This window comes from Penicillium maclennaniae, assembly GCF_028827695.1.
Source record: "Penicillium maclennaniae strain IBT 15551 chromosome Unknown utg000002l:1.0-2354659.0:1.0-2356205.0, whole genome shotgun sequence".
NCBI lineage: Eukaryota > Fungi > Ascomycota > Eurotiomycetes > Eurotiales > Aspergillaceae > Penicillium > Penicillium maclennaniae.
This window is the reverse complement of record NW_026623214.1, coordinates 940,880-955,295: the sequence shown is the minus strand read 5'-3', so window position 1 is coordinate 955,295 and position 14,416 is coordinate 940,880. Positions and strand designations below refer to the sequence as shown.

Here is a 14,416-nt window from a genome sequence, read left to right as displayed (position 1 = left end):
GAATGTACATGGACTTCGGTCCTTGGAACGGGCAAGTGCAATCGTCTTTACGACGAGACTCAAAGCGCACTCAGAATTCCATATTCCCAACTGTTAAGCGATGAAAACGCCGCTACATGTTCCGTTTGCCAATGAGTAAAGTGTCAGCGCTATAGCAAGGACAGAGACAGGTGGCAGCGCAGATGCAATGGTGTTTTACCCCCGACCTTACCTAAGCCGGGTTTGGGTCAACATCGAGCGCTATTACTTCGATCGTGAGATCAGGCGACAGGAGCAAGAGGAATTTACAAGTTGAAGAAAGAGCGCTACTCAAAAGATGCATCTTTTCTGCTTTGGAGCGACAGTCACAAAGCTTTGTTCAGTGAATGGATCTTGAGATGATGAGGTGAGGCTTCGATCGAATGATATCATTGAAGGCCTTGCAGTTCTTCCTATTTAGCTTGACACCCTCAGATCTCATGTAAATATCCAGTGAATTGATCCAGATTGACTCATCACTTCCATAAGACTGTGGAGAAAATCATCTTCTCATTGCATCGGCACCCACTTTCCACAACCCTGTCGCTTCTGCTACATCAAATCCAAATATAGCGCTTTATACATCCAATATGCAGACCCGCCCACGCGCAGCAAAGTTGTCTAATACGCAAATTTCTTCCCGCTCCCATCAACACTTCCCCGACTATTTCTCCATCCGTAATAGACCCGCAAAAGTAGGCATCCTGCCGTCACGAAGAGAAGCAGTGCTGCGTTGGTCCAATGACCGGTTGGGTATCCCTTCTTTGCCTCATCGCTTTTGTAAATCCATACACCGACAATCTGACCGGGGGCGCCGAATGATACGTTCAACGCAATGGCCAGGCCCGCTCCAGCAGTGGATCGCAGATTCGAAGATAGCCAGCCGAGGAGTGGGGGGATACAAGCGAAGGCTCCGCTAGCGGCCACGATGAGACAGCCGTAGCGAGACTGAAATTGGGATTGTCAGCCGAGGGGTGTCTAATGAATGGGTTATGAGGGGGGGGGTCGCTTACAAGGTAGGCTTCAGCTGGGAGGACTGCTGACGCTAGGAAGCCCATAGCGCCAATGAAGGAAAAGATAGCGGAGTGGAGTCCGCGACTGGTGTGGTGTTAGCTTGGCGGATACAAATGAGGGAGACTGAGATTGGAAAACCAACCTATTAAAATAATCTGCGGACCATGCCACGGTAACAGTCACGACATAAGCCACTGCATACGGAGGCACAGTCATTAGCTGGGCACGAAGGTTAGAATAGCCCAAACCAGACGTGATAGCCGGCGTGAAGAGAGAAAGGCTCGAGAAAGGCGTTGAAATGCCAAAATAGACCTGTTGTTTCGTTAGGCTATGAACGCGACTCTCAACAAAGGTCCAACCTACAGCATAATGAGCATACAGCCTCCAATCCATCAAAATGCCTTTCGCATCCTCCCAAGACATCGCACTCGCCGACCCTTTGGATCCCTCAAGTTTCAATCTCTCTGCCGCAAGGTCTTTCTCCCCACTGGTCAACCAGTGCGCTGACTCCGGATAATCAGGCAAAAAGAACCAAACCAGTACCGACGATGCGCAAGATGGTGCACCCTCTATAATGAACAGCCATCTCCACGCTGAAAGCCCTTGAGCGCCATTCATATGCCCAACGCCGTAAGCAATAGCTCCACCAAATGCTCCCGCTAACGTCGCAGAGGCTAGAATCAGTGCGACGCGTATCGAGCGTTCGGAATTGCGGTACCAGAATGTTAGGTAGTAGACAAAACCCGGGAATAGTCCTGCTTCCATTACGCCTAGAAGGAAGCGGAGGCCTGTAACTTGGGCGGCGTTGTGGACGCCACCTAGGCCCATTGTTGTGGCGCCCCAGGAGAGCATCAGGAAGGCGATCCAGCGCTGGAGGAGTCAGTTTTCTTGTCTGGATGGGAGGATGGGTCTTACGCTTGGTCTGAGTTTTTTGAGGAAATAGTTCGAAGGTACTTCAAATAGCGCGTAAGCGATTAGAAATACCATAAGTGCGATCCTGATATTATCAGTTTTGTCATGTCCTGTGGAACATGGCGCGACTCACGTAAATTGGTACGAAGTCATCTTCGTCTCCGAGAGCATATCATCATTCGTATCCTCATTGAGAATCTTGGCATTTCCTATCTCCAATCAGTCTTCATCAGTGGTCATGGAGGAAGTTCCTCAGGATGAGATGTACCAATATTCGAACGATCCAAATAGCACAACAAATAAATGCCCGCACAAAGCGGCACAATCCTCAGATCCTGCTTCCAGACCAATGCCCTCTCCCTCTCCCCAAGAGCTCCATCCAAGCCACTGGCTTCCGTCTCGGCATCGGGATACTTTCCGAACCCTATTTTAGTATGTATAAACACGTAGGGCGAAATAGAGTCCTTACAGCACGTTCCACGTCTTGTGCGAGCTTTTCGGCCATGATTCAGGCGAAATGGTCGGTGATCACACATTCAAGGCTGAGGAAATTAGGACGAAATCCCTTTTGTTTGCTTGTGTGGTATCTTGGCGTGGAGCTGTGGCCGGGGAATGGAGTCCCCCGCCTTTTGGGCCGCACTGGCCAGCTCGGCTCTTCTCCGATCTGGGGGCACCTTGTCTGGGAGAAAAGCCGCTGAAGCACGGTTAAGCCCTCTCTCAAGGATGCCGAAGTAGATGGCTCTAGATGTTTTGACGGAAGAAGGTTCGAATTTCTCCTTAGCGAAGAGACAAGACAGTCAGCATATTTCCTGGCAGGCGTTTCTCAACAGATCTGAGCGTTTTTCAATTTAAATACGAGGACCTTCTGACCCTCAGGATTCAATATAGCTCTAGATGCTCTCGACCCGAATCACACCAAGATTACTTAGCAAGGTATTCGAACGATCATTAGTGGGTTCCTACTCCAGCAACCCTGTACTTGGGCGGCATGGGGGCAGCGGACGTTTTGACGCAATGGAGATGCCCCTTTGGATAAAACGTTGAATAGATGCATGTACTACATCAAACCCTGTTCAGATCCCAGTTACTTCATTATAGGATCTTCTAACGCCCTTGACATGCCGAAATTGAAGTGAGGGCGATGTACTAAACAGCCGCCTACCATGGGCCAGTGCAAACCACACAAACATCCTTATCGGTAGATTGTGCCTGATCGCATCGCAAACGCTGCCACTACGACGCCTCGACTTTTCTCCATGCAATGCCATCGCTCGTTGGCCAGACTTCGTCCTAAAAAGCTGCTTTCGCTGTATTCGTTTGCGAATATGTCCACCACTGCCGAGCCTGCCCGGAGGGCCATGCCCTCTGCATTGACCTTCGACCGTCACGCGAAATGTTCGGTACGCTTTCTTTGCCCCTCCAGATTCCCAAAATGACCATTTGCATGCTGACAGGACCAATTTATTCTCTTTAGACTACCAAAGCGCGTGCGAGTACCCTCAAACTTCCTCATGGCGACGTATCTTTGCCGATCTTCATGCCTGTCGCAACCCAAGCCGCCCTCAAAGGCCTGACATACGACCAATTGCGCGATACGGGCTGTATGCTCTGCTTGAACAATACATACCACCTTGGCCTGAAACCGGGACAAGAGGTGCTAGACGCAGTTGGCGGAGCGCATAGATTGCAAGGATGGGACCGCAACCTCTTGACCGACAGCGGAGGGTATGATCTGCCTAATGCGCGAACCCGACGGCCAAGCTAACAAGGGCATCTATGCAGTTTCCAAATGGTATCTCTTCTGAAACTAGCCAAAGTCACTGAAGAAGGCGTGCGGTTCCTCAGTCCCCACGACGGCTCACCTATGTATGGAACCCCGCACTCTGTCGCGCCGAAATCTATCTAACCGCCGTTCCAAAGGCTTCTTACACCAGAACACTCAATCTCTCTTCAGAACTCTATTGGATCGGATATTATTATGCAATTGGATGATGTGATTGCGACTACGTCCCCTGACCATGCCCGTATCGAAGAAGCCATGGAGCGTTCTGTGCGATGGTTAGATCGTTGTATCGACGCACACAAATATCCCGAGAGACAAAATCTGTTTTGCATTATTCAAGGTGGACTTGACTTGGAACTGAGGAAACAGTGCTGTGAAGAGATGGTGGCTCGAGATACTCCAGGGATCGCCATTGGTGGGTTATCTGGTGGCGAGGCCAAGGAGGAGTTTTGCAAGGTGTAAGTGATTATTGCCCCTTCGGAGAAGCGTCGCTGACTGTTTCAAGGGTGGATACGTGCACTGATCTTCTACCTGAACACAAGCCCAGATATGTGATGGGCGTGGTATGTTTAGCTCTTTTGCTCTTGTCAATCTGTACTAATCCAACTCAAGGGATACCCCGAAGATATCATCGTAGCAGTTGCTCTTGGTGCTGATATGTTTGACTGCGTGTGGCCAACACGGACAGCGGTAATTAAAGAGTGCTTCGATTTACATATACTGGGTCGGTCATACTGACGTATGGGATTTAGCGTTTCGGCGATGCTATTGTGTCTTCCGGCACCCTGAAATTGCGCAACCGACAATTCGCAGATGATTTTGGTCCTATCGAAGAAGGCTGCACTTGTGCCTGCTGCCGCCCGAAAGAAGAGGGTGGCCTCGGTGTGACTAGGGCCTTCATTTATCACATTACGGCCAAGGAGACCGTTGGTGCTCATCTGTAGGACCCCGTTTCTCCCTCTCTACATTTCCCTTGCTGACAGCCGCTAGACTTACAATTCACAATGTGCACTACCTCTTGAACTTGATGAAAAATGCCCGACAGGCTATCATGGAGGACCGATACCCGGCCTTCGTCCGCCAATTCTTCTCCAACATTTACCAAGGCGACAAGTCGAAATATCCTGAGTGGGCTGTGGGCGCATTGCGTGGGGTCGGTATGGATCTACTGGCTGATGAATGAATCAGTACTGCATCACACAGTGATCTGATAGGATGGGATCTCTCCACACGCGATGAAATTTGCATTATTGTTTCAAATAAGCGTATGCATTCGAGTGGTGTTGGCATTGATGATCGATACGCATATAGTTAAAAAGCAATCAATCTCATGATAAAACAACGTACCAGAATCGATCTACTGGACTTCAATCAGTTTTGCTACTAGCAAACTGCCCCGTGAACTGCCGAATATTCTTTCCCCAGATATAGACCGGTACACCAAGCAACCCCAGCACTGCAGTCAGAGCCCCGAAGATCCCAAAAGCCCCGTCATAACCGTTATTCTCAACGAACGCAGTAGTCCCATAGCTTGTGCCAAACGAGATGGAACCCCTAAAAGCGCAGATGATGACCAACAACGGGCCCGCTCTTGCTGGATAACTATCAAGTAAATGTGTGATCGCGACAATATTAGCTCCAACGAAGCAGAAGTAGTATGCAGCCACTGTCGCCACTCATATGATTTCGCGGTAGCACATAAGACAAATCCGAAAATAAGAAGCACAGTAAGGCCAGGAGGACGATACGACGACCAATTGCGATTGCAAGGGGCATGCCTATTAGATTGCCAATCCCCCTATTCCTATTAGTAGTTGAAATTCTCCAATATCAGGATATTCAGGCAACATACATGAAATGTGTCGGATATGTCATCAATTGCGAGATCGCCGCATAGCCCTTGCCGGCGGCGGCGCATTCAGGGATGTAGAAGCTCAACAACCCTCCAAAGCCAGACACGAGAGATATGCCCACGGTTAAAACTTCATCAGATTAGTTGGAACCATATGGAGAACATCGTTACTCTCGACTTTTGTCTTACATGTAGATATCAAGACTAGAACCACTGTCTTTTGCCCAAGAGGCATATTAAGGGGGGTCTAATGATCAATTAGTAATGCCTCAAAGCCTTAGCATACTTCTTCTGTGATGTACCCTGTGGATCCGCAGTCGGCGTGGGGATGTAGACAATCGAGCTTTCAGTGAGTTTCACTGTCCCCATCACCTTGACGCCATCTGGTTCCTGGTGCTCAGGCAGACCACCATCCACCACCTCGATATGCTGAGCGGAGACCTTTCCAGGCTTCATCATATCAATAAGAAATGTATGGACACTTAGTCGTGGATTGTGTTCCTCGCCTTTATGAATTTGAATTCAATTACAAAGTGGATACTGATTGGGAAGCCAGGTCGTCACAACTAGACTTCAGAGATTCAGCGCTTTAATAAGCCTAGCAGCCCGTGATTTTAATATGAAGTTCCTACTTCGGGTCCACTGGTTGTGTCACCCCGCATCTCGAGACTTATATACGTAGAACCAGCTAAGAGATCACTGACTATGCGCAGCCTGCTATCGTCAATATTACCCGGCCCATGTGGGCCCGGTTTTAGTTTCTACGCTGGACTAGTGAAAGCTGACCCACAAAGCTTCCCCGCTTCCCCAGATTCGTTTCGTAGTTGTGGCGTTGGAAAGGTCGAACTTTGCGCGGGGTCTCCCGAGTGGGCGTCCGGGAAATGGGGTGTCCACCGGCCTACTACAAGTTGCCAAGGGTGTTTAGGTTGTTGTATGATGACTTTGAAGAAATGGAATTATCATGCTGATCTCCTGGGGGGAAAAAAAGTCCCCTTACCAACTGGAGGATCTGTGTGGATGATAGATGAAGGTTTGAAACTAGAATGAGGCTTCTGCTTTGTAGCCATCATGTTATCAGACAAGCAAGGGCCCGATATTGATACTATACTAGATGATTGTGAGCAAAAGGAATGAGCATTGAGCGCTGCGAGGAGATTGTTGTTAGATATGGTCAACAATAGACCCAATCGAGAGTCGACAAACTACGGAATAGGAAAGGTTTTTTGTCCAAAAAAAATCAATGTATTCAATTTGACGCTATCTCAAAGTAGTTTGAACTACAACACTTCTAATAGGCCTTGACACCCGCCAACTTCAAGACAGTGTCTGTCAACTCGGGCTTCTCAAAAGGCTCACTCCGATCCTTGGGACAAACCTCCCCATTACGCATAGGCTTCTCCTTTGTAGGACGGATGTTGCAATGAGGCCAATGAGTAGTCCCGACGAAATTCTCAAAACATTCCTTCTTCAGGTCCAATGCCTCTGGTGTCGCAAATCGACGAGGTGTCATGCAGATATACCGTACGTGTCGAATCTGGTTACCCTCTGGTAGACAGGCATAGTGCATTGTCCGGAGAGTCCCAGAGCACAAAGTCACCAGGCTCCATATTCACCTTGATTAGCTCACAACCACGATCTTTGAACCACTGCACGTCTTTTTCGCTAAACAAGAAGAGATCCATGAATTGAATCTCGGGCGGTGGTGCATCTTCGTGGTTGAATGATTCACGTTTGTGAGCAAAGAACTCATTGAAAAACCTTCGATGATCCTTTCATGAGCATTAATCCGCCGTCATTGGGGCCATTCGGAGCGTAGTTCAGAAGGCCTTGGACTGCTTGCATTCTAAGATATGTTAGAAAATGTGAAGTGTATGACAGGGGCAATGTCACCCTTTCCGATCTGGGTTCTGGTCACAGTGTGGCCATGGGCTCCAGTTGAGATCTTCGCGGCGAGGGAGGGAAATATTCATTCCATCAAATGAGCAGATCAGCTCTTTAGTCTCCCAGAGCTTTTCGAAGACATCGATAACATTTGGCTCAGTACGAGCTTCCCAGGCCATCTTTTCATGACAAGCGCCGTAAACGAAGTACATTCCGTAACCGAGTTGAGAATAATTCCTGTTAAAGTTCTAATAGATGACTTACCCTCCCTTCAACCTAACAGGCAGATGTTCGGCCGACCAAGTAGCTTCATCATTCTCATCAAAGCCAAGCTCAAAGTTCTTCAGCCACTGAATCTGCTTTTCGCGGTAATACTGAGCGCGCTCGGGGCTGATCAGGTTTTTGATCGCGACGTAGCCATTCTTGTGAAACTCATCACGCCAGTCACCGTAGGTTCTAGGTGTGAAAGACACCAGGTCTGGACTAGCTTGGTCCATCGCTTGGCTCTGATTCTGAGCTGGCGTGTTCTTCAGCTGAGTCGAAATCATGGCGTGAGGCGGGTACAATGGATTCAATGGGGAAGTAAGCAGGAGTGGTATGAGCTCTATTGTGTGCCGGAATCGACGACCGAGCTAAATCTGTTCTTCGATCGATACCTTAAAGGCCAGGACAATGGTTGGGAGAAGACTCCGAAAGTGCGATGGTCCGCTCTGCAATTCGGAGATCGTGAAGCGATTGACGACATCGTTCTTGAAGATTTTCCTGCTCCAAACACTGAGTATCGAGAGTTTTTCTTGGGGCAAGGCAATAATCTATGCACCCAACCGACCTTGAAGGGCTTTCAAATATCTTATGACTCTGACGACCGACACAGTGTCGCCGAATTTAATCATACATTCAGCAAGCCGGCACGTCTCATCGGCCTGCCCAAGGCAGTTTTATACATGTCTTGTGATGATCACGACGACTTCACAGTCTTCGTGATACTACGCAAGAAAGACCAAACTGGCAAAGATCTGATGCATCTCAAATTCCCAATCCACGCGACCCCAGTCAAGTCAATCGATGATATTCCGGAAGCGGAACAAGCCAGTCTCAATCTTCAGCTGGGATCAACCGGCATTCTGCGTGTTTCAAGTCTAGAGATTGAATTTAAAAGCATTCATCCGCAGTTCCCGTTCCATCCTCACAAGCGGAAGCAAAAATTTCTCCGGGTACGATTGTAAAATTGGAAATCGGCATTTGGGCGATGGGTGTAGACTTCGATGCTGGCGAATCCATTAGCGTGAAGGTTGGTAGCCCTGGACTGGTACTTTCTTGTTCATTTGCCTAACTTAGAATTCTAGATTGGTGGACAATATCCGAGCATCGCGGAGTACAAGACGTTTTCACGGCCGCGACCAGATCACGAGTTGAACAAAGGAAGACATACAGTCCATTGTAGCGAAGAATACCCTAGCGCGGTCATTCTGCCTTTTATCTAGCACATGGGATTAACCATGTCGCAGTGGGACAGTACTTTTAGAGATTTGCTATACTTCTAAACTCTTTATCGTCGATTGAGAGAAACTAATTCCGACGCGTGCTTGGCCGGCTTTGTTCACCACCTTACAATTCTGGCAGAATTGTTATCGTAATGATTGTTCTAGCAATGACTTATCGTCACAGTACCATAAAACTCCATGGAACAACTTCGAATTATCACGTGTTCTAGAATATGAACGATGATCAAGAGGGGCCCATATCTTGTGTTCTCTTTCCATTCTGTACCCTCTGTAGTCCGTCAATCTGGTGCTCGGCTGCTTGGACGATGGCAATGTCTATGTACATCTGAGGCAAACCTATCCAGATTGGATGTTATATATGCGGCGGTGGATGTATATCTTGTACGGGTGTGGAGCCAGCTACATACACAAGTACGGACGGGAATCAGTTTCTATATGGTTCTTTATCACATCATACTGGTTGTTATCGATTATTTGACATGATAAGATGCTCACTCCGTTCTGTCAAAAGCGATTCAATGTGTATTTCCACCCGGGTGCAGAATGTGTACTTGATATCCAACCTGGCCGCAGACTGTCCCTTTGGGATATGTATAAAAGACAATGCCTCAATCCTCTGCCATGCGGAAATTTGTTCCATGCGCTGTATCGTTTGCTCTTTCCCAGCCGCACCCTCTTCGATCTCGATTACCCGCTCAACCACCCTGGCAGTAGAGATGCTATCCCAAGCCGCCTCCCGTATTGTTTGCCGTCGCAAAATACTCAAGACCTCGCGGCGGACAATAGGATGCCGGCACTTGATCCCGACTAGGTAGAGAACGGGAATAAATCCGATCTCCGGCGTAAACGTCGACCTCGACGACCCCGAATACCGCTGATGTGCCGTCCCTACCTCGCCTGCCAATGCAACGCATTGCTGGAATTGGGTTAGGAAATTGTCATAGTCCATTTCTCTGCCAGGTCCAGAACTTCTGAGAAGAGTCAATGCGATAGTATGGTGTAAGCGAAGGAGCGATACGAGAGAGTTAGTTTTAAAGACAGACTCAGAGGGAATGCCTTTTTGTAGCAGGTGTTCGAAGAGATCTGACCACGTTTCTAAATGCCCTAGAACGATGTCCTTGAGTGTAGAAGGTAACGGCGGCATTGAACCCTCCGGGGACATTTGTTGCTCTGTGTTGTACAACCTCATGACCTGAGCGATAAGAATCTGGAGACGGTCGGCAGCTTGTTCGAGTGACCAAAAGGTGTTGTTGAAGAGTGTGAGATGGGACATGAATGTCTCTTGGATGTTGGCTGGACTCCAGTCGACCAGAAACATGCTGGCCTGCATGTCAAGACGGCGAATTTGTTTTGTGACCTGGCAGATAATCGCGTGAACTCCTGAGGTTGATGCGTCGTCGGAAATATAGTTGTTCAATGTAGCGTTGTCGATGTAGTGTGAGAGTGCCACACCTCCGCGCGGGTGCTTCATTGCTTGTACATCGTCGCCCGCCAGATGATCAAAGCAGGTAAAGAGATAACAGACCAAAAGGGTGACAAGTGTTATTTCGGTGCTGTCAGCACTTTTCAGGCTCAACAGAAGTTGAATGGCGCGGTTATAGTGAAGCAGAGGAGCCTTATCAGGTAGCCGGTCTTTCAAGGAAGGCGGTTGATATACCCGATCGTTAAAGTGACGGTTCAGGTAAACACGGTGAATCATGGCCAGAGCAATAGCAGCATGCCGCACTGGTGGCACCGTTTGGGAAAAAAGCATGAGAGTCTTCCGCCATGATTTGCAAGGGCGGTATTCATTCAGATGCTTGATCGAAATATCCTTGAAAAAGCACATTGCCTCTGCCTGAGCTGACCCGGTCACTGGTAAGATCATCAAGGATCTGAGATTCTGCAAATTGAGGCCATTGTGTTCCGCGCACCATCGCTTTGGCTCGTATGCACCTATAGTTGTACAGGGCTGATGATTTTCGCATCTATCCGCCCCTTCGACGATCTCCTTGTGATAATGAATCGATTCAATCTCAGTCTTCTTGGTCTTGAGTGTGAGGGGCATTTCACTATAGCCATCGCAGGTGCGACCGGTGGAGAGGCATTTTGAGCATGAAGGCCGAGATAGATCGCATTTAATTCGCCTTATCCTAAGCGATGTCAATTCGAAGTCGTTGAATACAAAAGATTACTCTGTATCACGTAGAGACAAGACATACTTGCAAGTCTTACAGCCTAGTCTTGACTTTGGAGCGAACTTGCGAGGTTTTCTTCTCCAGGCTTGATTGCCCGCCTTTCTGTTCTTGTCCTCCATCCCGTCCATCACGGGTTTGCAAGCTGGCTTAAATTCGCAAAACGCACCGTTTCAGGCAGAGGTCAATTCGCGGGCGCCACGACCCTCAGCAGCAACTGCATGCATTGGCTTCAGAAGGAAACTTCTGGGGTGCCAATGAAAGTTCAAGATGATGATCAGTTTGTCGGTTTGTATGCCAGTGAGGAAGTCATCGCCACACCTTTTGCGGTGGACAGCGGAGTGAGAAAAGATGGACGGTATAGAGCACAAAAAATGAAGCTTGGAGAAAGACCGCGCTTCTAAAACTGGCTCCTATAAGCGGGGTACTATCTAAGGATAGTTGTCAGTGATAGGGAAGGATTCGTTTGGAAGCCTAAAGCTAATTAGGCTAATTAGCGTTAATCCTTCTATAAATAGTCTAGTGCGTTGCATGATGAGTATTGATTGGCTAGTTCGTACACGCGAGACTGCTAGAAAGATATTTGATCGGCATAACATAGAGCTTATTTTTCAAGAGACTAATGCATATCGTGATGACTACTGATTGGTTAGCTCGTACAAGCGGGGCGCCAAGGAAGGCAAGCCTCTTCTTATTCAACTATTCAGGATAAGGATGGGCTATATCAGTGATCATCACTGGAAGTCTGTGGGCTAAGCATGCAAGTATCCGTATAGGCAAGAGCGTCAATCAAATTTGAAACCTAGATCAAAGCCTTGAACCCCCCTACTATACTTACGGGGTATGATCCGACCCCGGTACTTGATCATACTAAATGTTGATCAAATAAATATTGATTGGCTGGTTCGTACAAGCAGAACAGAAAGCAATTGTAGGCAGGAAGAGGTTTTGGGAGTTTATAGGAAGAATGCAGCTGCCTACTGAAACAGTCAGACTTGATACTGCTATCCAAGGAAATTCAATTGGCATAAATAGTTCCCAGATATCGCAAATTTGTCGGCCCCTAAAAGCAACTGCACAAATATCAATCAGAAATCCACAGGGATCACAATGAGCCGACTTTTAAATACTCTTATCCTTCTCATGAGCTTGGGATTAAAAGCCCACAGTTTGCATGATCGGGGCATAGTCCATGGACTTGAAAATGTGAGTCCTGGACTTCACGGTACCATATTGCTCAGATGTTCAAGTTTCTGACGAGTCATCTAGATTGAACCATCAGCCAAACTCACATGGACACCATGTTTCGATGCCTTTAATTGCTCGAGACTGGAAGTTCCTCTGGATTATTCAAACAGAAGTCTTGGCACAACGTCGATTGCCTTCATCAAGCTTGCTGGGAAAAATGCCACAGTCGAGTCTCCAAGCATTGTCCTCATTCCGGGTAAGATCTCATCTCTATCGATCATGCAACGTTTTCACGTCTTCGTTCGAATGGACTGATAATTTGTTAGGCGGCCCGAGTGGTTCTGGTGTCGACTTACTCCTCACATATCAGAATCTTATTGGGCAGATGTTTGGAGATCAGTACAACTTCATCTCGTTTGACCCTCGTGGTGTGAGCAACAGTGGCTTGCATCTCGACTGCTTCTCGGAGGACGTCAAAGCAAGATCGGCTTTCTATCAACTACACAGAACAGGCGTTACCAATGTCTCATCGGCATCGCTCGAGGAACAGTACTATTCGAGCTCTATTTACGGCAAGTGGTCCAACCATGCTGTCGAGAACAACTCACCCCATTCATATCATGTGACAGCAGTTGCCCATGATCTGCTTACCTTTATCGAAGCTGAGGCTGAGATGACCGGTCAGTCACCATCAAACGCCAAATTGTGGTGCTATGGCATCAGTTACGGCACTGTCATCGGCAGCACTTTTGCTTCCATGTTTCCTGACCGCGTTGGGAGAATAATACTCGATGGTGTTCTGAACGCAGAGCAATATTATCACAACTATTGGACGGACAATGTTGATCAAATGGACGAGGCCATGGAAGCATTCTCAACGTTCTGCCATTCCGCTGGGCCCGGAAAGTGCTCATTTTGGGGACCGACAGCGGCCGATATCACGGCGAGAATGGATGGCATCATGCGCCAGCTTCAGAACCGTCCAGTTCCGATGAGCGGAGGCGAAGATGCAGACCTGCCGACAATGGTCACCTATTCAGATCTGAAGTCTCTTTTTCTCAACACACTCTACACCCCACTCGCAAGTTTTCCAAGCATGGCCGACATCCTACACCAGGCCGAGCGGGGAAATGTGTCTGCCCTTGCAGGCATGTATAAGCAGTCAAACTCTATAACCGATGCCCGCCTCGCCATCACATGCACCGATTCGTATCGGAGGAACAGACTGACTACTATTGAGGAGTTCAAGATTCGGGCAGAGTACATGGTTTTCAAGAGCAAGTACATCGGTGACATCTACCCAATCTTCGTAGAAGGTATCTTGTGCCGATCATTCCGACCGCAGTTACCCGATAGCATGGTAGTCCAAGGTAGGCAATTTTTCTTTTGTCTCTCTCTCTTTTTCCTTGTTCTATAATTATTGTTCGCGGCAAAAGAGGCGACCATCTGCATTGGTCACAAAGACTAATCATGTTCGATGCAGACGAAATAAGTGCACTAAATATGCCTACGTCCTTTCCGATCCTCTTTGCAAGTAACACCATCGACCCTATCACGCCGTTGACTTCGTACGTTTCCACCAAATCGCATCGCCATTGGGTATGCCACTAGCTGACAATTATTTGTCGTAGAGCCGCGCAAGATGTCTTCTCGGTTTGCCGGATCGGTACTTTTAATGCAAGAAGCCGTTGGTGTAAGTCTAGTAAATCACAATCCTACAGCCACCTTGACCAAGAGTCTATGCTTACTTGTGATTATTTCCTTTAAATACAGCATACGGTCATTGAACAGGGTGCGTCGAACTGTTATTTTGGACATATTCAGGCATACCTCCAAGGCATAGTTCCATCGTCCAACACCACATGCCCGCGACAGTACATTCCCTCCATAGATGTCCCACCCTTCTAACGATTGTCGAAGCCGTGGGAGAAAGTTCGGTCAATTGTAGGAATAAGTTGACCAGTGCCAACTAACTGCGGAATTGTCGAAGATTTTGGCTTGCATACTTTCATTCCATGGTATTCTTTTTATATTTGTCGTTGATTTCTACCCTCCTTATCGAACCTGGGCGATGACGAAAGCACTCCTC

General features: G+C 48.0%; 6 protein-coding genes across 6 annotated transcripts; 2 read left to right on the top strand and 4 right to left on the bottom strand.

Annotated features, from left to right (window-relative positions):
• Positions 1–639: 639 nt before the first annotated feature.
• On the bottom strand, positions 640–2,366 carry N7477_001575 (uncharacterized protein; the record flags this gene model as incomplete). The annotated part of the gene is made up of 7 exons (XM_056963238.1): positions 640–966; positions 1,032–1,116; positions 1,175–1,344; positions 1,396–1,902; positions 1,948–2,029; positions 2,078–2,153; positions 2,213–2,366. Coding segments are annotated over 7 exons (1,401 nt in total), but the record flags the coding sequence as incomplete, so codon positions are not given.
• A 903-nt stretch (positions 2,367–3,269) lies between these two features.
• On the top strand, positions 3,270–4,910 carry N7477_001574 (tRNA-ribosyltransferase family protein; the record flags this gene model as incomplete). The annotated part of the gene is made up of 8 exons (XM_056963237.1): positions 3,270–3,344; positions 3,419–3,669; positions 3,727–3,810; positions 3,865–4,185; positions 4,233–4,290; positions 4,340–4,417; positions 4,480–4,667; positions 4,718–4,910. 8 exons carry the CDS (start codon positions 3,270–3,272, stop codon positions 4,908–4,910), a joined length of 1,248 nt encoding a protein of 415 aa, XP_056826156.1.
• A 449-nt stretch (positions 4,911–5,359) lies between these two features.
• Positions 5,360–6,038, bottom strand: N7477_001573 (uncharacterized protein; the record flags this gene model as incomplete). The annotated part of the gene is made up of 3 exons (XM_056963236.1): positions 5,360–5,525; positions 5,580–5,709; positions 5,882–6,038. 3 exons carry the CDS (start codon positions 6,036–6,038, stop codon positions 5,360–5,362), a joined length of 453 nt encoding a protein of 150 aa, XP_056826155.1.
• Positions 6,039–7,117: 1,079 nt separating this feature from the next.
• On the bottom strand, positions 7,118–8,008 carry N7477_001572 (uncharacterized protein; the record flags this gene model as incomplete). Its single annotated transcript, XM_056963235.1, is given in 4 exon segments — positions 7,118–7,324; positions 7,338–7,422; positions 7,470–7,697; positions 7,725–8,008. The coding sequence occupies 4 exon segments, from the start codon at positions 8,006–8,008 to the stop codon at positions 7,118–7,120; spliced, it is 804 nt and encodes a 267-aa protein (XP_056826154.1).
• Positions 8,009–9,428: 1,420 nt separating this feature from the next.
• On the bottom strand, positions 9,429–11,012 carry N7477_001571 (uncharacterized protein; the record flags this gene model as incomplete). The annotated part of the gene is made up of 1 exon (XM_056963234.1): positions 9,429–11,012. The coding sequence occupies one exon, from the start codon at positions 11,010–11,012 to the stop codon at positions 9,429–9,431; it is 1,584 nt and encodes a 527-aa protein (XP_056826153.1).
• A 1,237-nt stretch (positions 11,013–12,249) lies between these two features.
• On the top strand, positions 12,250–14,235 carry N7477_001570 (uncharacterized protein; the record flags this gene model as incomplete). The annotated part of the gene is made up of 6 exons (XM_056963233.1): positions 12,250–12,345; positions 12,409–12,583; positions 12,654–13,697; positions 13,811–13,926; positions 13,961–14,077; positions 14,101–14,235. The coding sequence occupies 6 exons, from the start codon at positions 12,250–12,252 to the stop codon at positions 14,233–14,235; spliced, it is 1,683 nt and encodes a 560-aa protein (XP_056826152.1).
• Between the last annotated feature and the right edge of the window lie 181 nt (positions 14,236–14,416).